Below are 26540 nucleotides of genomic sequence, written 5' to 3'. Positions count from 1 at the left end.
GTTAGAACTTAGGTTACTTAGTGCTTTTTACCTGATGATACATTTGTACTTTGGCTATGTTAAACTTTTTTAAGATAAGGAATTCTTTCTTGTCTCTTAGCTGATTTTGTTTTCTATCTGAGCTGTTATATGAATAATAATAATACTACATTGTTATTATTAATAGTTAAGAATTACCTAATGCTTACTTTGTGCCAGTGTTTTAAATACTTTACACACATTAACTCATTTCATATTCACAACTCTAATGTAGATGAACTATTACTATCGCATTTTATAGAAAAGAAAATGGAGGCACTGAGAGGATAAGCAACTTGGCTAAACTAAGGTCACATAGCTTGTAAGACAGAGAGAGGATCTGACTGCTGGTATTCTAGCTCCAAAATCAATGCTCTTAATCATACCTATCTTTCTAAGGCAGGTTTATATCTAGAAATAACTATATGCGTGTGTATATATATTGTATCATGGAGCAATATCATTGCTGTTACTTTTGTTAATTTTTTTCCCTTAGATCTTGTGAGGCCACGAGATACATATCAATTTTGTGTTGAACATGGTGAGTTAAAAGTATATAAAACATTGGATACACCCTTTTTTTCTACTGGAAAATTGATACTAGGACCTCATCAAGAAAAGGGAAAGCAACATGTTGGCCTTGATACATTGGTGAGTGTATTTCTCCATATATTTATGTTTTGCTGTTGGTACAACTCTGATTTATTGGAATTGATGAGGCATTAAAGTTGCTATTTCCTCAGAAATGATATTTTATTACTATAGTGAACAGATAATTTTCTTATTTGTTAAATCTATTTAGAGTCAGTCACCCAAAGGCTTTTTAAAAGTACTTGTTTTGTGCATAGCAGTGTAACCTTGAGATTCAGAAGTTTAAGGAATGGTCTTTACTTAATAGAATCTTAGAAATTAGGTTCGCAAACAAATCATTATAATTTTAAAGCTGGAGGGGATTATTGAGATTAAGTCGAAATCTCATTTCTCTAATCATGCAGTTCAGTAATAAAGAAGTTAAAAGACTACTTCAAAGTCATATAACTAGTTTGCAGCAGATTGAGGACTGGGAGCGAGTTGCTTCAGTAAGTACTAAATAATACATTACTGTAAATAGCAGTATTACTGGATGAAGTTATAGTAAGACTCAAGGTGAGTCACTCTCTCTCTCTCTGTCTCTCACTGGAGACACACATCCCTGAAACATTGTATATATATCAGACAATTTCTGCATCTTGAAATTGAAAATTAAAGATTTTAAGAATCACCAGATTTTAAGAATATTTAATATTATACCAGCATTTAAAAAATATATCTAAGGTACATTTTTCAGTAAGTAACATTTTCAGTAAATAAGTAACATTTCAGGATCATGGGTTACTGGAGGACAACATTCAAAACACTTTTTTTTTTACTGACAGTTACAGTAAGCTCAAAAAGGAGAAACAAAAAGAGCATCAGGACTCTTCAGTTTATATTAAGGCAAATCAAGGCAAGGAAAGGAAAATGTACATATGAGAGTAAAAGTGTAATTTATTACTACATCAGTATAGTATATAGAATCCAGATTTAAAATACTTTAAAATATTTTTTAATCCAATCTTAAAATGTTATAGATCTCCAGGTGTTATTAAGAGAGTAAGAATAACACATTTAACTAACTGAAGTAATAGATAATCCCTGTGTAATTATTAAGGAACAATTAATAGGGGAGGAGGGCATAGTTTAGAGGTAGAGTGCATGCCTAGCATGCATGAGATCCTGGGTTCTATCCCCAGTACCTCCATTATAAATAAATAAATAAATCTAATTACCTCCCCCTCCGAAATGAAAAAAAGAAAGAAAATTAAGGAACAATTAATAATGAAGATAAGCATTATGAAATGTCATCATTGAACTAATAATAGTTACCCATTAAACTGTAATGCCTTTGTTATAAAAAAAAAGAATATTGAATAGTAAATGTTTGAAAGTGTTTAACCTGTCTAATATTCAAAGAAATCCATGTTAAAAATAAAGGACCCTTTATAATTACTCAGTAGAAATTATTGGAAAATTGTTTATACACTTTCACTTATGAATATAATTTCATAATTTTTTCCTAGGAAAATAAATGAAAAGTTAGGGAAGCTGGGGGTGGGAGGGTGGCAAGTATAGCTGAGTGGTAGAGCGCATACTTAGAATGAATGAGGTTCTGGATTCAATCCCCAGTTTCTCCATTAAAAAAAGAAGTTAGGGAAGCTGAACATACATAGTTATTCATTGTAACATTGACAGTAATTGCAAGCATTAGAAATGACTGAAAATGTGCTACAGGAAGAAAATGGCTATATTTATATTTTGACTTAGTAATAAATAAACCATTATATGATAATCAGTTATATAGCACTTAGATGTTCCAGGCACTGTACTAAACATTTTTATATTAATGTAAGCATATTATTTTGAAGAATAGCCATCTGGAACACCTTTAGGATAAACATTTAAGCAAACTGCAAGACAGAAAATTCTTTTATTTTTTTCTGACTAGAATTTAAAAATGAAAATGACAGAGATGTGAAGGAACTACAGAAAATAACATGTTACTAGATGATTATATTTGATTTTTATTTCTTCTAAATATTGCCTTTAACTTTTCATAATGAAAATCAGAGTTAAAGTTTAAAAAAAAATAATGGAGTATTTTTACATTTTAAAAAATGAAGCACACTTTTAAATATATGCTCTTGAGAAACAAAAAGAGCAAGATGGAGAACCAGCATAGGCTATTAACTCTTTCACACTCAGTTCTAGATAATCAGTAAGAGAGAAAGTAGCACAGAAGAATTAACAAATTAACCATGGGAGTTGGTTGTGGAGCTCTACTAGAAGACAAAAGGATATCAAGAAATGGAAAATATGAAAGTTTAGTGATACGAAGAACAGAAAAAAAAAAACCAAAAACCAAAACAGAAGGAGTTAAAATCCAAATGACCAAAAGGTAGAAATACTTGAAAAAATATTTCCAGACAATAATTGCTCCAGAACTAAAAAACAAAGTGACAGCAACACATTAAAGGAACCAGAGTTCCTTAGAGAGATGTCTGATTTCAGGCCCGGGCTGAGCTTGAAATTTTATTATACCTGACAGCAAACTGTCAAAGACCATTAAGATTGGCTCGTAAGATCTCAGAATCGAACTTGAAGACACACTACCTGGACAAAGATGCGAAAACTTGAGTATCAATAAGAATAACTTCAGTGGATTGATATACATCAATTATATCTAAATCTGTGAATTTCTAAGACTACTACAAAAAGAAAAACTTAATTCAACACTGTTGAAGAATTCTAGGAAGCCAACCCTTAACAACAAATATGGTAAATAAAGGGAAATAATTAAACACTTATTCTGCTGTTCTCAAATAAACTGTACTATTAGGTAACCAAATGATAAATGAGGGGAATTTTATCCTTCTTGGTAATATTCCATTTTAACATTCCTTCTTCATTTATTAATTAGAATATTTCTATTCCAATTAATATTTCTGTTTACAACACCTGATAAATTATTGGATCTATGATCAGTGTCTGCTAACATCTAAAAAGTGTATGACCAGAAATTATGTGCCTTCAAATGGAAGTATACAACACTGTCTATGAAGTAATCTTGCCTCCCCTACCTCTTAAAAAACAACAACAATAAAAAAAACACCTCACACACACCACCACCTGAATTTGATATAGTCCTTAGAACTACCAATTCATAGGAAATAAAGAATACCGGAATCTTAAAAAAAAGGACACAAATGAACTACTTATGATTTATAACTTAAATGACTGATTTCTTGAAAATGTGTAAGCACATTTGACTGTCCTTTGTGATTGGATTACTGCATTCTGTTGATTCTTATTTTGTGATTGGCTTTATTCCTTTGATAACTATGCAAGTTTAAAAAGCTAAGGCTCTAAACTGTTCTTAGAAGTAATGAACAGTACATGTATGTAAATTTAAAAATATGTGCAATATATTGTATATATGTATTTACATGCAATACATTGTATATGTGCAGTCAAATTGTATCATTTTAGCTAATAAAACTGAAAAATGATTAAAAAAAAATAGCAGACTTTTCAAATGACACCCTGGGGTTATAATCAGCAAAATCCAGCTGTGTAAAGATTTTTAAAACAAATTTTGTTTCTTGATTTCTTTAATAAATAAACTGCAAGGAATTAAAAAGAGAGAATCAGGTGGAATGTATAGATCAGGGTTCTCAACCATGGCACTACTGATATTTTGGACTGGACAATTCTTTGTTGTAGGGAGACTGTCCTGTGCATTCTGAGATGTTTAGAAGCATCCCTGACCTCTACCCACTAACTTCCAGTAGTATCCCTTTAGTTACGAGAATTAAAAATGTCCCCAGCCATTGCCAATTGTCCCCTGAGGAGCAAAATCGCCCCCAAAGTGAGAACCATTATAGATTGAGTGATTTAAAAGGTAGATCAAGTAGTGACCATGTGTGCCTCTTATTTGGATCTTGATTCAAATCCTTAAAAATATGATATTTAAAAGATAATTGGAAATTAGAATACTGAGTCGGCATTTGATAGTATACATCCATTTATTTTTAGGTGTGATAACAGTGTTGTGGTCATGTTTTTAAAAAGGACTTTGCTCTTTTAGCACACATTGAAATATTTATAGGTGATTTATGATGCTAGGCATTCACTTCCAACTAATATGGCATGGGGAAAACAGACTCTGAATAAAGCAGGTTATTGGGGTTTGATATTTATTCATGGGAGTTAATCATTCTATTTTTGTGTATTTCAAAAGCATTCTTAGTAAAATGTTTGCAGAAACAGGTATGCCTAGAAGCGCCAAACTGAATAGATAATGAAAAAACGCCTAGAAATATATATGCTTGACTTTCTGGGTAGTGTGTGTATTACCTTTTTCTATTTTTTCAGGCAAAACTTTTTGGCTATAATAAAAAAATACTTATTTTATTAAGTTATAAGAGGACCTTTAGAAACACTTTATGAACTTTTTCCATTTACGGGGTATATTGTAGGGGCTAAGAACATGGATTCTGGAATCAAATGCCTGAGTTCAAATCCTAGCTCTTCCATTTACACTGTCACCTTGGAAAGTTACACCCCTCTGTACGTCATTCTCTTCATCTGTGAAAAGCTTTTAAAATAGTATCTATCTCATTGGTAGATGCATACATTGAATGAGTAAAAGGAAGTGCTTAGAACAGTGGCTGGCATGGAATAAGTGCTAGATCCTAAGTGCTTGTTGCTCTTGTTTTTCTGGTATTTTAGGTTCATATTTTTTTAATAGTAGTAAGAAAAGAGAAAGGAGGAGGAGGCATAATCCTCTGAGGCAAAATATTCTTCATGGCTGAATCTCAAAATTTGAATCTCAAAGTTTGAAAGGCCCTACATTTTGTATTTAGTTGTCTAAAAAACAGGTCATTGCCAGATGCTATCTATGTATAAAATGTAAAAATTTGCCATGTTTGAATACGGAAGCCTGTATGACTGAGTGCTACATTATCCTTTTTTATTTTCTTAATGTTGATTCTTGTTTAAATGTATAATTTTTTTTTCTTTTTATTCTTTGATTTGTCCGATTAAGTTGCGTGTCCCAAGCATGTAACCTTTAAAGAGGTGCACATAAAACTTAGCTATTTTTCTAGTATATCTAAGTGATATTACAGTGGTTGTTCTGAATTTTCATAAACTAGTAAATAAAAAGGAAGAGCAAAAGAAATTTCTTCCTGTATTTGTTTTCTGTTACTTCTGTAACAAATTACCACAAACTTAAACAACACTCACTTATTATCTCACAGTTTTGTAGGTTAAAAATTGAGTGGGCTTGGCTGAGTGCTCTGTTTAGTGTCACAAGACTGGAATCAAGATGTTGGGAGATCTGCATTCCTCTCTGAAGGCTCTTAGAATAAATCTGCTTTCAAATTCATTCAGGTTGTTGGCAGAATTCAGTTTCATGTGGCTGTAGGACTGAGGTTCCTATTTGTTCACTGGCTGTTGGCCAGGGTGTCCTTCTCAGCTTCTAGAAATAGCCTACACTCCTTGGCTCATGCCTCTCTTATCTATAGCACTAGCAACAGTGAAAGTCCTTCTCATGCTTCATATTTCTCTGACTTCTCCTCTGCTTCATCTCTCCTCTACTTCCAGCAGGAGAAATTTCTTACTTTCAAGTAAGGCTCATGTGATTAGATAATCCAGGATAATTGCACCATCTCAAGGTCTCCTTTGCCATGTAACATAACAGATCCTAGAGATGAGAGCGTGGCCATCTTTGGAGGTCTGTTAGTCTGCCTACCACATTTACTTTAAGTTTCTTTGGAGTGTACTTGTGGTGTTACAATTTGAAATGAGACTTAATTTTTAATTTTACAGGTTTTTTATGTTAATTTTGGTGACCTTTTATGTACCTTACATGAAACACCTTATATAATAACAACTGGGGATTCATTCTATGTTCCTTCAGGTAAGAATAATTGAAAACATTTTCTTTTGCATAGTTAAATATTTATATAGTAGCTCATGAGCATCATGAAAATGGAAGCCACAGTAGTCAAAAAGAAGCATGATATGACTTTTGCCAAAGAAGTTTGGTGCGTGTTTTCTTTTAATTTTAGCAATAGATAAGTATATCAGGGTTTTGATACATGAAAATTGACTGAGTATACTAATTGCTATGTATAAAAATATTTAGTTAGGAGGTACGTTGTTTTCAGGGTAGAAGGAAAATTATTTCCCCTGTGTTCTCTCAAAGACATTAAGTGGTCAGACAATTTTTAGTAGGTAATTTTAAACATACGGAATAGTGTGCTTCATCAGCTATTGACGAGCATAAGTCTTTGGAAATAGCAATTTTAATTTGTTCATTTGTTCACTCATTCATTCAACAAATGTGATTGAGTGTCTTCAAGCATTGTTTAAGGGTGTGGGATACCTAAGTGGACAAACAGGCAAAACTCCCTACCCTCATGGAGCTTACATTCTTAAAGGAGACAATAATAATACCTATGTTTATATAGTCCTTTGTATGTGCCAACACTGTTGTGAACACTTTACATTTATTAACTCAGTTAATTCTAATATGTATTAATTTCTAATATATAGAAAATCAGTACTGTAAACTTGCCTTTAAGTGAGGCTGTCCATCTGTATTTCACTTTTGCTGTTATTTATTACTCAATTTATTTAAGAGTAGCATTTGCCTCTGTTTAACTTTCAGGTTTTATTTTACTTAACATTTTATCTTTTATACTTATCTATATATTATCTGTGTCTGGTGTAGGGGAATCCATAGCCATTCCAAAGACATAATAACAGGTTCAGAAAGTCAGACAGAGAAAGTCAGATACTGTATGTTTTCACTTATATGTGGAATCTGAAAAATGAAATAAACAAGTGAAAATAACAAAACAGAAACAGACTCACAGATACGAAGAGCAAACTAGTGGTTACCAGTGGAGAGAGGGGAAGGGAGAAGGGGCAAGACAGAGATAGAGGATTAAGAGGTACAGACTACTAGGTATAAAATAAATAAGATACAAGTTTGTAATGTACAGCACAGGAAGTATAGGCAATATTTTATAATAACTTTAAATGGGGTATAATCTATAAAAATATCAAATCGCTGTTGTATATCTGAAACTAATACTAAACATTGTAAATCAACTATATTTAAATTAAAAAACCAAAAAAACACAATTGGGTTCAGAGAAGATTTTCTTCCTTCCTGTACCCTTATCTAATTTGTTTTTGCATTCATTTTAAGAATGATGTGAAATTTACATTCTTTCAAGCCTTATCTGGATCACAGGTGGTGGTTAACTCTTGTATTTTTCAGTTCATAGAATTAAATAGATTTATTTTAGATTAGATGATTTTTTAAAAATTTGACACTATATACTATAACTGCCTTAGTGCTGACTACATATTTATTCAAAAGGAAATGATTCCTATGGAAATAAGTTCTAACTTTCTTATCACTTTTTTTCTAGGTAATTATTACAACATCAGAAATCTCCTGAATGAGGAAAGTGTTCTTCTTTTCACTCAGATAAAAAGTTGAAAGATGAAGCAGAGTTTAAATACATGTGTATATAAATATATACATACATACATGTATATAAAACACATTGTGCAGTTGAGATGTTTATATATGTAATTATTTGTAATGTTTTAAAATATTCAGTTTTGTGTACTTGTTTCAATAAACATTTCAAACTCCCATATGTATCTTCTAATTTTTTCATGAATATGCACATAACCTGAGGTAATGTCCACATTCATAGTGTTTTAATAACATGACAGGAATACCAAAATCACTGCTCCCAGTGATATGCAGGTGCACCTTGGAGATACTGTGGGTTTGATTCCAGACCATCACAATAAAGAGAAAATTGCAATAAAGCAAGTCACATGAAGTTTTTGGTTTTCCAGTGTGTATAAAAGTTATGTTTATACTATACTGTCATCTCTTAGGTGGGCAGTAGCTTTATGTTAAAATTTAATGCACATACTTTAATTTAAAAAATACTTTATTGCTGAAAAATGTTAACCATAGTCAATACCTTCGGTGAGTCATAATCTTTTTGGTGGTGGAGGGTCTTGCCTTTATATTGATGGCTGCTGACCAATCAGGATGGTGATTGCTGAAGGTTGGGGTGCCTGTGGCAGTTTTTAAAAATAAGACAATAATGATTGATTGCTGCATCTGTTGCTTCTTCCTTTTACAAATGATTTCTCTGTAGCATGCAGTGCTCTGTGATAGCATTTTACCTACACTGTAGAACTCTTCCAAATTGGAGTCAGTCCTCTCAAACCCTGCTGCTGCTTTATCAACTAAGTTTTTGTAATATTCTAAATCCTTTGTTGCCATTCAGCAGTCTTTACAGCATCTTCATCTCAAGAAGCCATTTTCTTTGCTCATCCTTAAGAAGCAATTCCTAATCTATTGAAATTTTACTAGGAGATTTCAGTAATTCAGTAATATTTTCAGACTCTACTGATTCTAATTCTCTTGCTATTTCCACCACATCTGCAATTCCTTCTTCTGCTGAGGTCTTGAACCCCCCAAAGTCATCCATGAGGGTTGTAATCAACTTCTTTCAAACTCCTGTGTTCATGTTGATATTTTGACCTCTTCCCATGAATCCTGAATGTTCTTCATGGCATCTAGAATGTTGAATCCTTTCCATTGAAAATCAGATTTCCTTTCCTTGTGTTTACATTGAAAATCTGTTTAGTGTAGACACCTTCATGAATTATCTTAGCCAGATCTGGGTAACTTGCTGCAGCTTCTACATCAGCACTTGCTGCTTCACCTTGGACTTTTATGTTATGGAACTGATTTCTAATCTTAAACCTCACGAGTCAACCTCTGCTGGCTTCAGACTTCTCTTCTGCAGCTTCCTTACCTCTCTCAGCCTTCATAGAATTGAAGAGAGTTAGAGCCTTGCTCTGGATTAGGCTTTGTCATAAGGGAATGCTGTGGCTGATTTGATCTTTTATCCAGAACACTAAGCCTGTTTTGCTTTCTTATCTATGTGTTCACTAGAGTAGCACTTTTAATTTCCTTCAAGAATTTTTCCTTATCTTGGCTATTGTGAATAATGGTATAATTAACATGTGAGTGCAGGTATCTCTCCTAGGTTCCGATTTCATTTACTTTGGGTATATATCCAGAAGAGGGATTACTGAATTTTAGGGTAGTTCTGTTTTTATTTTGGGGGAGAATCTCCATACTGTTTTCCATAAAGGGTGTAACACTCTACACTTCCACCAACAGTGTAAAAGTGTTCCCATTTCTTCACATCGTCACTAACACTTGTTACCTTTCACCACTTTGATACTAGCCTTCTTGACAGATTTGAGGTGATAATTGTCATTGTGGTTTTGATTTGCATTTCCCTGATGATTAGTGATATTGAGCATCTTTTCATAAACCTGTTGGCACTTTGTATGTCTTCTTTGGAAAGTGATCTCATGTATATGTGAAATGTAAAAATGTCAAATTCATAGTAGCAGTGAATAGAGCAGCGGTTATCAGGGCAGAGGAAGTGGGGAGATGGGTGTTCAAAGTGTAGAAAGTTGTAGTTATGTAGGATGAATATGTTCTAGAGATCTAATGCACTACATGATGACTATAGTTAATACTCTGTTGTATACTGGAAATTTGCTAAGAGCAGATTGCAGGTGCTCTCCCCACATACAACAGACACACACACATGGGAAACTGAGGAGATGGATATGCTAATTAACTTGACTGCAGCAATCATTTCACTAAGTATATCGAAACATCATGTTGTACACCTTAAATATATACATTTATACACACACACATGCACACACACGTGAATTTATTTGTGTGCATGTCTGTATTTTTTCTCTTTTATAAGAGTTATATATTTATTTAGGTTTTATATTTTAATGCTTTGGCCAGAATTATCAGAACAAAGGTTTTTAAAGTTTTAAAAGTAATGTTTCTAGTTTTTCATTGTTAAGGAAGATACTGATTTAAGATAAATATTCATATATACAGCATTAAGGAAATACTACTCTGTTTTCCTTTTTAAAGGATTTATTAGGACAGTGGGTCTCAACATAATATGTCAGAGTTCTTGGTTTATATTAAAAAGTTTAATAAGTAAAAAATCACTATATAACAATATTAGTAGTTGGCATATGAAGTCAGCAAACTCATTTCTACCAAATCTTTTTATGTTTCTTTGCCAAGTTAATGATAGGTGAAGATGCACACTCTTACTACTTCAGTCTTTCCAGACTTCATATTATTTTGATATTCCTTCTGGAACTCATAGGTAGTTATCTTGGAGGCATCCTGATTAATCTATAATCAAGCCATAACATGTAGAACATACACGAAAAGAAAATAATGCCAGTTTCCTTAAATGACTGTTGCCATAGTTTTCCTCCAGTGGACTCTTGTAAATAGGACACAACATAACAATAGTTTTTTTTTTTTTCCCCTCAGCATTCAAGAAGCAGGAACTCTCTCCAGATTGGTGCATAAAATACATCAGAGTTAGAGTTAGGGACTCAGGGCAAATAATAGGACAATGTTAGGATACAAAACTGAGCTTTCATTCGTATTGGATTGCTACCAAATGGAAGATCAGTTTTCAGGTAAAATCCTGATGTAAGACTTTTATTTGCCTCAAGAAATTCTGTCATGGAAGCAGTAAATGCAGGTTACAAATCACTGGTGCTATTTGTATGGAGGATTTATGTAGTATAAGATACCTTACTAGGCTTTTAATTGAGCATTTTATTTTCTTCCTCTGGCAAGTTCCTAAAATCGTAGCACAGAAATTTGATAGAATAAACTTTCATCTTAGCACAGGGTAGGTCTTCAAAGCAATGTTTCACATGATTCAAATGTGGGTAAAATAAAGAACTAATTTTTAGTAAAACCAACTTTCGTAAGTGTCAGAAGTTTACTACAATTAGTGGGGTTTGTAAAAACAATACTTTGATAAGTATAATTTTAGGTGTTTGTTCTATTATAATTATTTGCATAGTTTGGGTATTGTACCCTGAAAAAGAAGTAAAACAGAGCTCAGGTCCTCAAAAATAGATGCAGAGGAAAGTTAAAAGGATAGGCATGGTTATAAAATACTTTATGTCCTTATTTTGTCAAATGGCAGCCCTGTCTGGCTGTTGGCTGGTTCCCAGGATATAAACCCTACGGAGAAGCCTGCCTATTGACAAGTGCCATGCCCTTCCGTGAAGCCCATCCTCCTCTTCAAATGAAAGGATTTTTAGGAAAACAGTACAACCAAACTGCAAACCCATACAAGTAGGAAAAAAATACAGCCTGAAAAAAGACAGATGAAAATAAACTGACACAACCACCCTGGAAGAGACAGAAGCAATTCAGATAAGAAAAGAAAATGTAAAAAAAGTAAAAAAAAAAAAAAAAAAAAAAGAAAAGAAAAATTCTAGTTAATGTCTAAAGAAGTATGGAAGAAGAAATTAGATCCATAAAACAAGCATGGCTATTGGTGGAAAAAAAAAAGAAGCAATGAGGGGATTAGACAGTTAATAGAAGTTTAAACATGCAGTAGATGTGATAAATACTAGAAAGGACATGGTTGGAAAGAAGTTGGCAATCTGAAAGAAATAATAAAAAGAATGAGAACGATGATAGATAAGAGATATAGTAGATCGATTCAGTAGGTACAGCATTAATAGAAATTTCATAAGAAAGGAACAGAGTGGAAAGGAGAGAAGAAACAACAAAAGACAATTTTCTTGAGCTGAAGAGTCTTCAGAAGAAAAAATTTTTAAAGATATATCTAGAAATATTTTGATAGCACATTCTGAACTCTTAAGGATAAAAAGGAAATCCTAAAAGGCTTCAGAGAGAAATAGAAAAAGATCCTTACAAAGGAACAAGAGTCAGCTTCAGACAGCTCAGCAGCAATACTAGGCAGAGTAAGACAAAGGAAATTCTTTCCAAGTCTGAAATAAAAGGAATTTTGAACTTAGATTCTATACCCAGCCACACAATCAAGTGAAGGTAAGACAGGTTGTCAAAATGAAAACGTTCAAAAAGTTTATGACAGTGGACATCTTGTGAAGAAGACTGAGAATGTACTCCAGAGAAATAATTTGCAAAGATGAACCCAGGAAATACTGGAAATAGTAAGGATCAGTATGTCTCAAGTCACACATTTCTTTGCCTGTTACTCTACTTGATTCTATGCTGAAAATTATGATATTCACTACAATTACATTGTAAGGGGTGTTTGTTTTTAGTTTTAAAATAAATCCGTGTAAAGGGCCCAGAGATGTAATTTTAGTTACAGATCATAATGTAAACTATCATAAACTTAACAATACAGGAAATTATATCATTAGTAATACTATTTCAATTTCTAACTTTTAAATTCTCATTAAAATCATAGGTTCTGTGTGACTTAGAGCCTCTGGGGCCTGTGTTGGCTAGACTATAGCCAAGAGGTATCCACCTACAGGCTTCAACCATCATGTCTATCTAGAAAAATACTGAATCTGTGTTTTGAGCTCTTCACTCTTGGACTCCAGTGTATATTTTGGTTTTGTTGTTGTTGTTGTTGTTGTTGTTGTTTTTAATGGAGTTATTGAGGATTGAACCCAAGACTTCGAGTATGCTAAGCTTGTTCTATGTTGAGCATGCACTCTACCACAGAGCTATATCCACCGCCCTCCAGTGTATATTCCAAGCTGCCAGTTGAATGTCTTGCTTGGGGTGTCCGACCAGAATCTCAAACTCAACATGTCTCAGTCTGAATCCATCATGTATTCTGGTTAGATGCCCAGAAAGCTTTCCCTTATGACTACCCTACTTTTAATTAACACTACCTAACCTACTTAGGCTTGCAACCTTAGTCTTCCTAGATGCTTTCTTCCTTTCATCCTCTTATATAGTATAGTTATAAAATCCTAGATTCCTACTTTTGGCATGTGTTTTACATGACAAAGTAGAGCCCTTTATATCCACCCTTATTCCAGCCATCATTGTTTCTTGACTTGATTGTTGCATTAGCCTCCCAGACCTATCTACTGCTTTGTCTGTAATGTTTCCTTTATTATATGCTTGCCACCTTTTGTTATTAGCCATCGTCCAAAAGGATGGACTAATTTGGTCATTCCCTTGCTCAGAAATTTTCAGGACCATTTAATAGTTTCCAACCACCTCCTGCAGTGGTTCTCAGATTTTAGTATGATAAACAATACATGGGGAGCTAGCTACAAGTGTGCACTCTGGAGCCTCAGTTGGCAGAGATTCTGATTTATTAATTTGTGAATAGGGCTCAGGAAACTTTATTTTTAACAAATGACCTAAGTGAATTGTTGAGTGTACTTGTTCTTTGGGCTAATATCCGAATTCTTTAGCTCTATAATTATCTTCAATAATTGGTTTCTATAGTACTTTAAAAAAGTCTTTACTCACCACCTCCCTACACATATACATGCTTTAATAAATGAGAGCATCCCATGTTCTCTAAACACCAAAATTTTCAGACTCATTCATTTTCTGAATCTTTTATTTCCAACTACAATACAATGCTTGTTAATTCCTGCCCGCCCTTCTCACCTTTAAGGGGCTGGTTTGAACGCCACCCCCTTAATGTAACATTCTCCATTCCCTGACCAGATGTGAACTCTCCTTTTTTTTTTTTTTTAACATTTTTTTATTGATTTATAATCATTTTACAATGTTGTGTCAAATTCCAGTGTTCAGCACAATTTTTCAGTTATTCATGGACATATACACTCTCATTGTCACATTTTTTTCTCTGTGAGTTATCATAAAATTTAGTGTATATTTCCCTGTGCTATACAGTGTAGTCTATTCTACAATTTTGAAATCCCAGTCTATCCCTTCCCACCCTCCACCCCCCTGGTAACCACAAGTCTGTACTCTCTGTCTGTGAGTCTATTTCTGTCCTTTATTTACGCTTTGTTTTTGTTTGTTTGTTTGTTTGTTTGTTTTTGTTTTTGTTTTTTAGATTCCACATATGAGCGATCTCATATGGTATTTTTCTTTCTCTTTCTGGCTTACTTCACTTAGAATGACATTCTCCAGGAGCATCCATGTTGCTGCAAATGGCATTATGTTGTCGGTTTTTATGGCTGAGTAGTATTCCATTGTATAAATATACCACTTCTTCTTTATCCAGTCACCTGTTGATGGACATTTAGGCTGTTTCCATGTTTTGGCTATTGTAAATAGTGCTGCTATGAACGTTGGGGTGCAGGTGTCATCCTGAAGTAGATTTCCTTCTGGATACAAGCCCAGGAGTGGGATTCCTGGGTCATATGGGTAAGTCTATTCCTAGTCTTTTGAGGAATCTCCACACTGTTTTCCATAGTGGCTGCACCAAACTGCATTCCCACCAGCAGTGTAGGAGGGTTCCCCTTTCTCCACAGCCTCTCCAGCATTTGTCATTTGTGGATTTTTGAATGACGGCCATTCTGACTGGTGTGAGGTGATACCTCATTGTAGTTTTGATTTGCATTTCTCTGATAATTAGTGATATGGAGCATTTTTTCATGTGCCTTTTGATCATTTGTATGTCTTCCTTGGAGAATTGCTTGTTTAGGTCTTCTGCCCATTTTTGGATTGGGTTGTTTATTTTTTTCTTATTGAGTCGTATGAGCTGCTTATATATTCTGGAGATCAAGCCTTTGTCGGTTTCACTTGCAAAAATTTTCTCCCATTCCGTAGGTTTTCTTCTTGTTTTACTTCTGGTTTCCTTTGCTGTGCAGAAGCTTGTAAGTTTCATTAGGTCCCATTTGTTTATTCTTGCTTTTATTTCTTCTAGGAGAAAATTTTTTAAATGTATGTCAGATAATGTTTTGCCTATGTTTTCCTCTAGGAGGTTTATTGTATCTTGTCTTATGTTTAAGTCTTTAATCCATTTTGAGTTGATTTTTGTATATGGTGTAAGGGAGTGTTCTAGCTTCATTGTTTTACATGCTGCTGTCCAGTTTTCCCAACACCATTTGCTGAAGAGACTGTCTTTATTCCAATGTATATTCTTGCCTCCTTTGTCGAAGATGAGTTGACCAAAAGTTTGTGGGTTCATTTCTGGGCTCTCTATTCTGTTTCATTGGTCTATATGTCTGTTTTGGTACCAATACCATGCTGTCTTGATGACTGTAGCTCTATAGTATTGTCTGAAGTCTGGGAGAGTTATTCCTCCAGCCTCTTTCTTTCTCTTCAGTAATGCTTTGGCAATTCTAGGTCTTTGATGGTTCCATATGAATTTTATTATGATTTGTTCTAGTTCTGTGAAATATGTCCTGGGTAATTGGATAGGGATTGCATTAAATCTGTAGATTGCCTTGGGCAGTGTGACCATTTTAACAATATTGATTCTTCCAATCCAAGAGCATGGAATATCTTTCCATTTTTTAAAGTCTTCTTTAATTTCCTTCATCAATGGTTTATAGTTTTCTGTGTATAATTCTTTCACCTCCTTGGTTAGATTTATTCCCAGATATTTTATTACTTTGGGTGCTATTTTAAAGGGGATTGTTTCTTTACTTTCTTCTTCTGTTGATTTATCGTTAGTGTAGAGAAATGCAACTGATTTTTGAACATTAATTTTGTAACCTGCTACCTTGCTGAATTCTTCAATCAGCTCTAGTAGCTTTTCTGTGGACCTTTTAGGGTTTTCTATATATAGTAACATGTCATCGGCATATAATGACACTTTTACTTCTTCTTTTCCAATTTGGATCCCTTTTATTTCTTTCTCTTGCCAGACTGCTGTGGCTAGGACTTCCAGGACTATGTTGAATAGGAGTGGTGATAGTGGGCATCCTTGTCTTGTCCCAGATTTTAGTGGGAAGCTTTTGAGTTTTTCACCGTTGAGTACTATGCTGGCTGTAGGTTTGTCATATATAGCTTTTATTATGTTGAGATATGTTCCCTCTATACCCACTTTGGCGAGAGTTTTTATCATAAATGGGTGTTGAATTTTATCAAATGCTTTTTCTGCATCGATTGAGATGATCGTGTGGTTTTTGTCCTTTCTCTTGTTGATGTGATGTATTACACTGATTGATTTGCGTATGTTGAACCAGCCTTGTGTCCCTGGGATGAACCCCACTTGGTCGACTAATACAAATATTGTGCAAGAAATAGTAGATGGGAAGAAAGCAACACTTGGATTAAAGTTATTTTATTCTTTTCAGGCTGCTGTAATAAAATAACCGTTGTCTGGGTGACCTAAGCAATAGAGATGTATTCCTCACAGCTTTGAAGGCAGGGAAGTCCAGGATCAGTGCACCAGTAGATTGTGTCTGGTGAGGTCCCACTTCCTGAATTGCAAGTAGATGTCTGCTTACCATGCCCTCACTTTGGAAGAGGAGTGAGAGAAAAGAAACAAGCTCTCTCCTGTCTCTTATAAGGGCACTAATTCCATCGCCTTCATTTCCTTCATGTCACTGTCATTCTTCACCCCTATCCCCATCACACTGTTACTGTTGGCAGCTTGTCCTGTCTTGTCTGTCACATAATCTGACTGTCAAACAAGTTATACTCACTACCGACGTGAGGACACTGAATCCTCCCATTTATAGTCCAGCTGCTCTTAGCCCAACTGGATTGAGGCCATTCTCATACATACATATTTTTGGAAATTTTTTCCCAGGATGGGTGGGAAGTGGAGGGAGAGGAAGGTTGGGGGAAAGATGGGAATTAAGCATAGTTATGATATGATGAACTCAGGACCCTCCCCAGTCAGTACAGTTTTGTTTTTTTTTTTTTTTTTATAAAGAGCTGGCAGGGAGTTTTGAAATCCATTGACTTAATTTCTGGAAATGAGCAAACATACCCTATACTTAATACACAGTACACAGTACTTAATACACTTAATATACACAGATATTAAGTTCTTCCCCAAGGTCACCAACAAATAAGTGGTAGGGCTGAGAATAGAGCCCAGCTTCTGTTTCTCAAGCCAGTGCTCTTTCCGTTCAATCAGGCTACCTCCCAATAAGAATATTTCAGGAAAAGCATTAGCCTTCTTTCTCTCCATCATCACCTCTCTCTCTCCTCTCTTCATTAGGTTCTTTTATTTTGATTTAGTAGAATTCATGAATTCAGATAATTACATGGTCCTTACATTTTTTTCATGAAGACACAATCTTAGGGAGTCATAAGTGGGACCAAAATGCAACTATTTTATTTGATTCCTAGTTCACTACTTTTCCCACTGATACACATTAGTATTTTCTCTGTGGCATTGAAGTTAATTATCAATTCCCAGTGATAACCTATGGAGTTAGTGTACAATATGGTCAAGTTAAAATAGGTATTGTGTGGAAAATTTATAAAAATGCTTGAATAAGTTTCCATGGAAATATTATTAGTGTCTTGGTAACACTGAGAGTCTGCTGTATTACATCACTGTCTAAACTGAATGGGAATAAATATGAAAATATTCAAATAAGGATGATGTAGTTACATATGCTGGGTATAAAATCGTCAGATTGGAAAAAAAAGATCACAATCTTCTGCCTCCCTGTTTATATGCCCTTTGCAATGTGGCTCTGCTGGCTTTGTGACTCTGCTGGCCTTGTGACTCCACTGGCCTTGTGACTCCCTTTGGCCATCAGAATGCAGCGGAAGTGAAATTGCACCAAATCTGAGCCTAGGTCTCAAGAGTCCTTAAATACTTCTCAGATGAGTCCCAAGTTTCAGCCTTAACAGGCCTTGGAAACCTACCCAGACGCATAAAAATAAGCCTGGGCTAGCCTGCTGGAGGGTGAGAAATCATGGATAAGAGATAAGTTGTCCCAGCTGAGGTCATCCTGGATCAGCCACTGTCTAGCCAACCCAGTAAATGACCACAGACACATAGGTGAACACTGTGAAGACTGGAAGAATCACCTGGCTGAGCCTGGCCCAGATTATTAACCTGCCGAATTCTTATTTTGAGTCACTAAGTTTTGGTGTGGTTTATTATGCAGCTAACTTACACAGATTACTCGACTAACCTTTTGCTTTAATAGTTAACTAATCCAGGTTAAGAAGTCTTTTCTAGTGAATTTATTTATAATGTTATCTCTGAGATAATGCAGGGCATTATTTAAGGATGGATGTGCATGTAGTCCAGTGTTCATAGAGTCTTACTTGGAAATTATAGACTTGCTTATTTTAGCTGTGGGTTCTATTTTAGCTTCAAAGCTTGTCTCTAGTACTCCTTTTATGGAGTCATCGAAACAGGAGAATTTTTGTTTTACATGTACTATGTAAATAAGATCATGTTTTCAGCCTGTGGTGGAAATAAAAGTGAACCAGGAGTTGGAGAACATTTTCTTGACCAGCTACTGATAACCTGAGGCTGTGTCTTCCTAGTTAATGCAGAGGTCTCTGTAGAGGAGGTTAACTTCCAGACTCCTTGTCAGCAGTCATTCTAATGAAGTAAGAGAAGTAAGGAGATGTGCATCCTGACATGAGAATGGAAAGTTAACAAAAGCAACAACAGCAATAACACAACAATACTTTGTCTGCAAGATAAGTAGTCTAAATTGTTGATCGCATCTTCCAAAGGTATCCTTAGTTGTCCTGATAAAAACTAGGATGCGGAGAATGTAGCTTCTCAGTAAGACACCCACAGAACTGTGCAGGTTTTGGCCTTCCTTTGAGAACAACTGTTTCTCACAGCCTCTTGTCTCATTTCTTGCCCACAGTATATGAGAACATTCTCCCCTTTAGAAGGATGTCAAGGCTGATTTGAGTATCTGGCATAAAAAAAAAAAAAGACCAAATGCAATCATCTAGTAGTTTTAAATGGCAGCTTTAAATACTATGAGGAGATACAATAATGATATCGATGAACAATGTATCTATCTAGCTTTTATAGAGATCAGTTTAACACATTGCAGTGTGAGAATAAAACCACAAGATGGCAAGAGAATGATTCAAATCTCCAATTCCTTTTACTTTCTCCAAACTAAGTGATGTATCCGTTTGCGCTAATTAACCCTGTCATTAATTCAGTGGAAGGGTTAATTAATTAAAGCTAGGCATAATAGTTATGGTTTCCAGAAATATTTTAACCTTTAGAAAATCTCCATTTCATCTGTGTCAAGGAACACCAAGGAATGAGGATTTGGCTTGCCAAAAATAAGTCCACATTTCTTTTTGGTTTGAAAAGAATCTGATGTTCGTATATTAGAATCTAGCATTTAAAGTTGATTGCAGTGAGTAGACACAGAGCTCAAGTATGCTAAGATCTCCCGGAAATTCAAATGAAGCTAATTGTCTTACATTTTGGCCCCAAATTCTTATATAGAGAGAGGAGATCACGGGAAAAAGAAACATATTTTTCTGGAGTGAATTTGGAAAAAGAAGATTCAGGGGCAAGTTAGGTTTAACTTCCCACTTCAAATTATTGCTGAGGGAAGTCAGATTATTAGGCTTAATGGAGAAGGAGCATGGAAGTGGGGAGGTGATGGGAAGACTGAGCCAACTGCACAATAAAAGACAACCTTCTTGTGTATCTGTATGGCTTTCTGTATGTTATCTCTTTAAATCCTCCCCATGAACCTATGAGAGGAGGAGTATTATTACCATCCCCATTTTATATAGAAGAAACTGAGGCTCAAAGTGGTTAACTAGCCAACAATTACTTCACTAATAATAAGTGAAAGAATCACATTTTGAATGCAGGTCATTTGAGTGCAGAGTCCTTGCTTTTAGTGTTCTACTCTCCCACCCCTGGACACATGCTGGAAATAGCATAGCCTCAGTTTTTTTTACTTATAAGAAAATACATTTCATACATAGTATTATATATAATAGACAATATACTGACACAATCTAGTATATACCATATATATGTAGTAAAATTGACTGCAGTTTTATTAAAATACGTTTTTAATGTAGTTGACTTCTTTTTACAAGAGATAAAGGACAAATTAAAAGTCAGGGAATCTAAGGTATTACCTGAGACATTTAGCAAAATTTTCCCAGGAGTAGAACTTTATGTTTTGAAATTGAAATAGTGTTGTGTCTTAATAGTTGACCAGCTGTTTTGTGCACCTCCAGGAACAAACTTGGAAGCTTTCTCATGTTCAAGGCTTTTGAATTGGTCTCTGTGTATACCTGTGTATGTGTGAATGTGAGAATATGTGTGTCTGAATGAAGTGGGTCATACTGAGGAGAGAAGACAATCTTCCCGTATCAAATAGTTATTTCAATGAACTAGGAATCAAAGTCCCCCCATCTCCTGCTGGGGGCACTTGTGAATCTTAGTAGGCTGGATGGTCTTAATCAATCTTGGCTGAATAAATATATTCAGTCCCTCTGACTGAAGATGGCAAACGTTGACTGAAACTGCAAATTAAAATGAAAAATTTATACTTAAAAACCAACAAAGCTTAATAAGAGTGAATAAAATTTAAATAGTTAAACCCTCAATGAAGTGTTTTGGAATTTTGGAGCATTTATAATTTTGGAGTTATTAAAACTTAAAACTACAGTAAGACTTTTGGACACTCTAATTATGGAGAATGAGAGAGAGATTGAGAGGGAGGAAGGGAGATATGGAGTGAGAGATTGATGATGGAAACTCCCATCCTCAAGCTAAAATTCCACCTGCATTGGCACTGATGCCATCGCCTGTGCCATCCTCTATCCATCCTTGTATTGGTCTCTCCCTTGTATTTTATAAGGACCTTGACTCCTGCTGATGGTCTTCTCTTTCTGCTGCCATCAGCCATTCAACATCCATTGGATAATTTAGCCAACACCCAGCCTGTGGTACCTGTACCCCCTGACATAGACCTTTATTCACACTTGTGGCACTGTCATCTTCTGGAATGCTTTGGGATTTACTCTCTGAGACCCTCTCTTCCCTATTTACAGTTTACCCTTTCATCTTATTATGATCTCTAGCCTCTTGGCTTTTCATTTTATTCCCCCAAGTCTAGGTTTCAGTCCCTACCCACCCCCCAGGTTATATCCCTTGTATGATGTCTTTTAATCAACGACCAGTATCTTCTCTTATTTTTCCCAAACTGCAAATCTCATCTGGCAGGACTTGGGATCAATGGAAGCAAATTCCTCATTCTGCATTCACTCCCCAACCTTCAGCACATTTTCATCCTTCCTCAGCGTGCTATGGTATCTTATTCCATTCAGAACAGTTTTTGTAATCCAAATTTTATGGATTACAAACCTGAGGTTCAGTGATGTTAAAAACTCGTTCATGGTCCCCTGTCTAGAAAATGGTAGAGCCAAGTCAGGTTTTCTAACTCTTGAGTTCTCTGTTTGTTTTTTTTTTCCTCAGAAGGTTTTGAATACTCTTAGGAAGAGGACGCACACATTTTGATATACGTTAATTACTTTGGTTCTGAGATAAATTTTCATTGTTTTGATTTTTGGTAATGGAAATCTGACCAGAGGACAAGTGTCCCTGCTATTGGAAAGGGTTCCTGTGAAACCCTTCTAAGCCGAAATGGCATAAAGTGAAGCAGCAGTTACCTTAGGACACATTGTGCTAAGGTTGCACGAAGTAAATCCAGATAAAGCACAGATGTTCACATACACAATTCAAATCTATGGCGGCTGGATGCTGAGATGCTGGGAGTGGTTCCCAGGGAAGGAGCTTGGTGGTGCCACTCTCCCTGTGAGGGGCGCGAGCTGCCTCTGTAACTGCTGCTGCAAAACAGTGAATGCTACTTTTGCTTTTCACTGTCTTTGTGAAAGTGAAAATCCTCTTCTGATTTCTTTCCGTCAGCAACAGGTACTAATGTAGGTCTTTCATAAAAGCGGAGTGGTGTAATGCGAACTCTCAAAAAACGGGGACACCTGTATTAACTATCAAGGAAAGGTGCATGAGTTTACGTATTATACCAGCAGGTGGCGCTCTGAACCTGTAATCTAAACAGCTCAATTTCTGACGAACGGTCAGACTTTATCGAAGAGAAAGACGTAACGCATCATCCAAAATACAGTACCTCTAGCAATTATACTCAGTTGTCACATGTAGCTCCTGTGAAAGCGGATCAGAATAATTTAAGGTTTAGAACCAAGGCTCTGGAGGGAGAATTTGGGTATTTGGTCTCATTTTGGAGGTAACTCAATGCATAAGCTTTCCACAAACTATCAGATCATTTACTGCAGGGAATTTCAATCCCTGGTTTTATGGCACATCAGGAGGCCTCCAATTATCTCAAAATGTGTCACAAAAATCTTATAAAATTATGATAATTCTCCTTAACTTTGCAAATATAGATTGCAATGCTTTTAGGAAGGAAAGGAGGCAGCAGCTTAGATAAATGATAGATTTAAGAGCTGAAAGAATCATTCCCTTTCTCATCTAAAATATCTCCCTCACTGATTTGCAGTAGTGCTCAAGATGATCATTTCCCTCTCTTCCTTACAGGTAAGGCTTTGAAGAATCCAGTAACTGCAAATGCGTTGCTGGGTTCTTCAAAGGCTAAACCATCACAGCATTCATACTTATCAATACCGCCATCACCACAGGAATTAGATGAGCTTTAGGCATCTAATCACCTGGTAGTGATTTGAAAGCAAAGGACAAAGGCCAGAAAGTCAGATGGAGATGAAGATTAGGAACAATCGATAGCTTGGAGTGAGGATGCCTAGTGCCCCATAATGGTTGTTTTTGATAGTTTTATCCAGTTTTAGACATTCTCTTCTCCACTTTGCCTTGCCTTGCCTCACCTCTCCCGTTCTTCAGCATTTGGGCAGCTGCCACCAGAGGGCGTCCATGTCTTAGAGAGCCCACAGCAGCAGCCACAAATAAAAAGACACCGTTTTTCTCAAATTCCTTTCCCATGTTTAAAAATCCCAAGAGCTAGAAATAGAAGATGAGGAGAGGGGGACTTAACACACAAAGAGAAAAAAACAAGACCATTTGATGTTTATAAGCCTTGAAGAACAGACTATTCAAAAAATACCACAAAGATTAAAAATGTTTTACAGCTATATAACAGTATCACTAGAGAAGCTAGCCGAGGTGTAGCTGAGTGCCAGCAACTCAGTGACTGAATCTGGGGCACTCATCTCACCCATGCATGTGTTCATTCATCCAGGATCTGCTGAGCTCCTACTAAGTGCCAGTGACTGGAGGAATAATGGAAACACACATCAGATGTGATCTTTGTTATCAAAAACTTACTATTTAGTGGAAGCTGCAGATACTAATTAGATAACGCTAATGTCCATAAACTGGAAAGCATTCTGAGGAGCTTCTTCAAGAGCATATAAAAAAGCAGTCTCACCTGTAATCTCTAATTAGCATGTTCTGGGGGAAAATTCATGTAATTATTTTACATATTGAGTCTAAAACATAGAAACAAGAAGGGATGCGATGTTGGAACCAAAGATAAATATGCATCTCAAAGTCTCTCTCCTTCCTTCCTTCCTCCCTGACCCCTCCTTCCCTTCCTTTCCACTTTTCCTTCAGTTGGTACCTCACCCTCACCAGGTATTCCCTCCAAGCTTCGACTTGAACACACACCATCCCCTAGGAGTGGTAACTGGTTTCCTAAGTGAACAGAAGGGACTAGATTGCATACTCTAGATTTCCATGGGGGTGAACCTTGATCAGTAAAAAAATGGGAGCCTGGCACATAAATCCCCGTCCTTTCTCTCTTTCAGGGACCTCTGTGAGGAGTAGCTCCTTCTTACAGTCTTTCCAGAGAAGTTGCCATATAGAGTCAACATGCTTGTGTTAAATTAATTGAACAAGGAGGCCGTTAGACTGAGGAGGTTCTAATACCTTAGTAGCACATGTAAGTGACCCAAAGCCCAAGCCTACCCAGTGAATCAACACCTAAGGACAGCCAAGCACAAACAGCCAACTGGGCTTTCCCAGTTAGAACAACTGCTTGAGATCTAGCCAAGGAAATAATTTCCTTGCCTTGCTTCCACTTCTCTGTAAATGTCTTTCCACTAGCTCCTGTCAAGTTTGCACTCCTAACAACTTCCAGTTTGGTGTTGCCCGATTTGAGTCCATTTTTGCTCAGATAAATTCTTAAAATCATTCATGGGCTTCAGCTTATCTTTTAACATCTGCTGGACAACTTGCTGGCTCACTGTGCAGTGAGAGCTGCACAGTGATGCCCAACTTTGCCACAACGCATCCTCCTTGGCTTCCCTACCCATCCCCTCTTACTCTCTGCCTTGGCCTTTCAACCCCCAACCACAGAATTAGCATCTCTATCCTCGCCAAGGCTCTACTTTCTAGAGGCCTCCGGGCCTGGATAAGGTGCTGTCTTTGGTAATAATGCAGCCCACTTCTGGTAATGACACAAATGTTTTTAGAAATCACTGGGGATTTGCAAACCATCAACTGGGGAACATTTTCCTAGTTAGTTTCTTTTCCACCTAGGGTTGTGGGCAATCTGGGCACAAGGGTTTGTATTTTTGTCTTTGAATTTCCCCTCTCTAGCAGAGTCCTGGCAGCCAGTAGGCACTCAACAAACGCTACAGCTGGCTTAAACTAAACAGCTGAAATATCTAGGTGTCATAGGTGTGCATTCTGCTTGAAGAAAACCTTATTCTTACAATGCAAATTGATCAGTGAAGTTAGTCAAGTAGAGATTATTTGCATCATAGAATAACATCTTTGGGGAATTGTATAAAATAAGAAAAACTCCTCATGAAATTTAGTTCATCATAAAATTAGTTTATACATATATTTTCAGGATAATGTTCATTTCTAAAAGAAGCATATATACCTCCTAGAGTCATTTGCAACCAAAGATCATTTATGATGACATTGAAATGTCCTATAAAATGTGGACTTTTCTTGACACTATCTAAACAGACTGTGAAAATAGTCACCTAAATACACATAGTTAAAGCAGCTGTGCAAAAACTTAAACACTTTAAAAATGGCCTGTCCTCTATGATGTATGGATTAATAACAAATATGCATGTTGCCCACTAATGTGAAGTGCTTTAGATTTGCCTCGTTTCTGTCCTCTCAAAGACTAATCATTTAAGTTAGGACAAGACAGGGGCGGGGGTGGGGAGGGCAGAACTTCTGCCCAGAGGTGGCGGGGATGAACTGGAAGGCTGTCTGTGGTGCCCAGCAAACGTGGGACATGCTCTGCTCTAATCCCGGGCTCACCTGCTTTCAAATCCTGGCTTTGAAGGTTTAAATCTCTAACTTGACCCCAATTCAGTCCCTGCCTTTGTAAATTGATGACTAGAACACCGGCCAGATCTGCTCCAGCATTGTTGCCTGGATCAGAGGGGATAACGTATGGGCTAGTGCTTTGCAAAGAGGAAACTGCTAGTTAAATGTGGTATCATTATTATTACTCAGGAAGAACACTTAGCTCATTGCTTAGTAATCGTGAGGCACATAGTGTCACTAAAGAAGACAATATAATGGTCTTAAGAGGCTCTAATTCCGTTTCTTCTTTTTATTCAAGCACACAATTGCATTCAAACACTTCACAGACAGCCCAAAATGGGCCCTGTGGAGGCTGATAAGGAAAATTAGAACAAGGAGCTATTTGCTCCCTCATTTTAATAACTGAATCAAGGAGCAGGCACTTTAATATAGGAAAGAAGGAACACTTTCTCTTAGTCCTCAGTAAGATAATGACTCCATTACAAAGCGGGCCTTCCACCATAGAGGATGCAGGCTGCTCTCACTCTTGGGGAGTTTCCCCCTCATTTGAAGACAGAGAAAGATACCATCACCGTCAAAACAAAGTGCCCTCAGTGTGTAAAATCAGACTTAGATTTAGCCACCATTCACAGAGGATGAAACACACCTGAGCATTTTCCTCAGGTTCTGATGAAGAGTGGGCAGTTGTGTGGACACATGAGAGGTCAGAGTATGAGGCAAGTGCAGTGAACTGGGGGAAACTCAGCAAACCCCGTGTGTTTGGTTCTTCTTGGCATCCCTTTGTCTTTGGAGCTAAGGATGTGCCTTTCCTCCTGGTCTAGGGAGGGCACCTCCCACGTGAGGGGTTAATGACCT

At 36.2% G+C, this 26540-nt stretch overlaps 1 protein-coding gene across 10 annotated transcripts in view; it reads left to right on the top strand.

Annotated features, from left to right (window-relative positions):
* CENPC (centromere protein C) overlaps positions 1-8272 on the top strand; it is a 62727-nt gene extending 54455 nt beyond the window's left edge. For 3 of the 10 annotated variants that reach the window (XM_010994691.3, XM_064484994.1, XM_064485030.1), the window contains 3 exons: positions 515-669; positions 6427-6517; positions 8043-8272. In XM_010994691.3, coding sequence (XP_010992993.3) covers positions 515-669; positions 6427-6517; positions 8043-8113 — 317 coding nt within the window. In that variant the 3' untranslated portion in view covers positions 8114-8272. The other 7 variants (XR_010380645.1, XM_064484998.1, XM_064485001.1 and 4 more) reach the window with 7 other exon arrangements.
* Positions 8273-26540: the final 18268 nt, after the last annotated feature.

Source organism: Camelus dromedarius, chromosome 1 (assembly GCF_036321535.1).
Source record: "Camelus dromedarius isolate mCamDro1 chromosome 1, mCamDro1.pat, whole genome shotgun sequence".
Classification (NCBI taxonomy): domain Eukaryota; kingdom Metazoa; phylum Chordata; class Mammalia; order Artiodactyla; family Camelidae; genus Camelus; species Camelus dromedarius.
The sequence above is the reverse complement of the archived record's forward strand: the minus strand, read 5'-3'. Positions and strand labels throughout refer to the sequence as shown.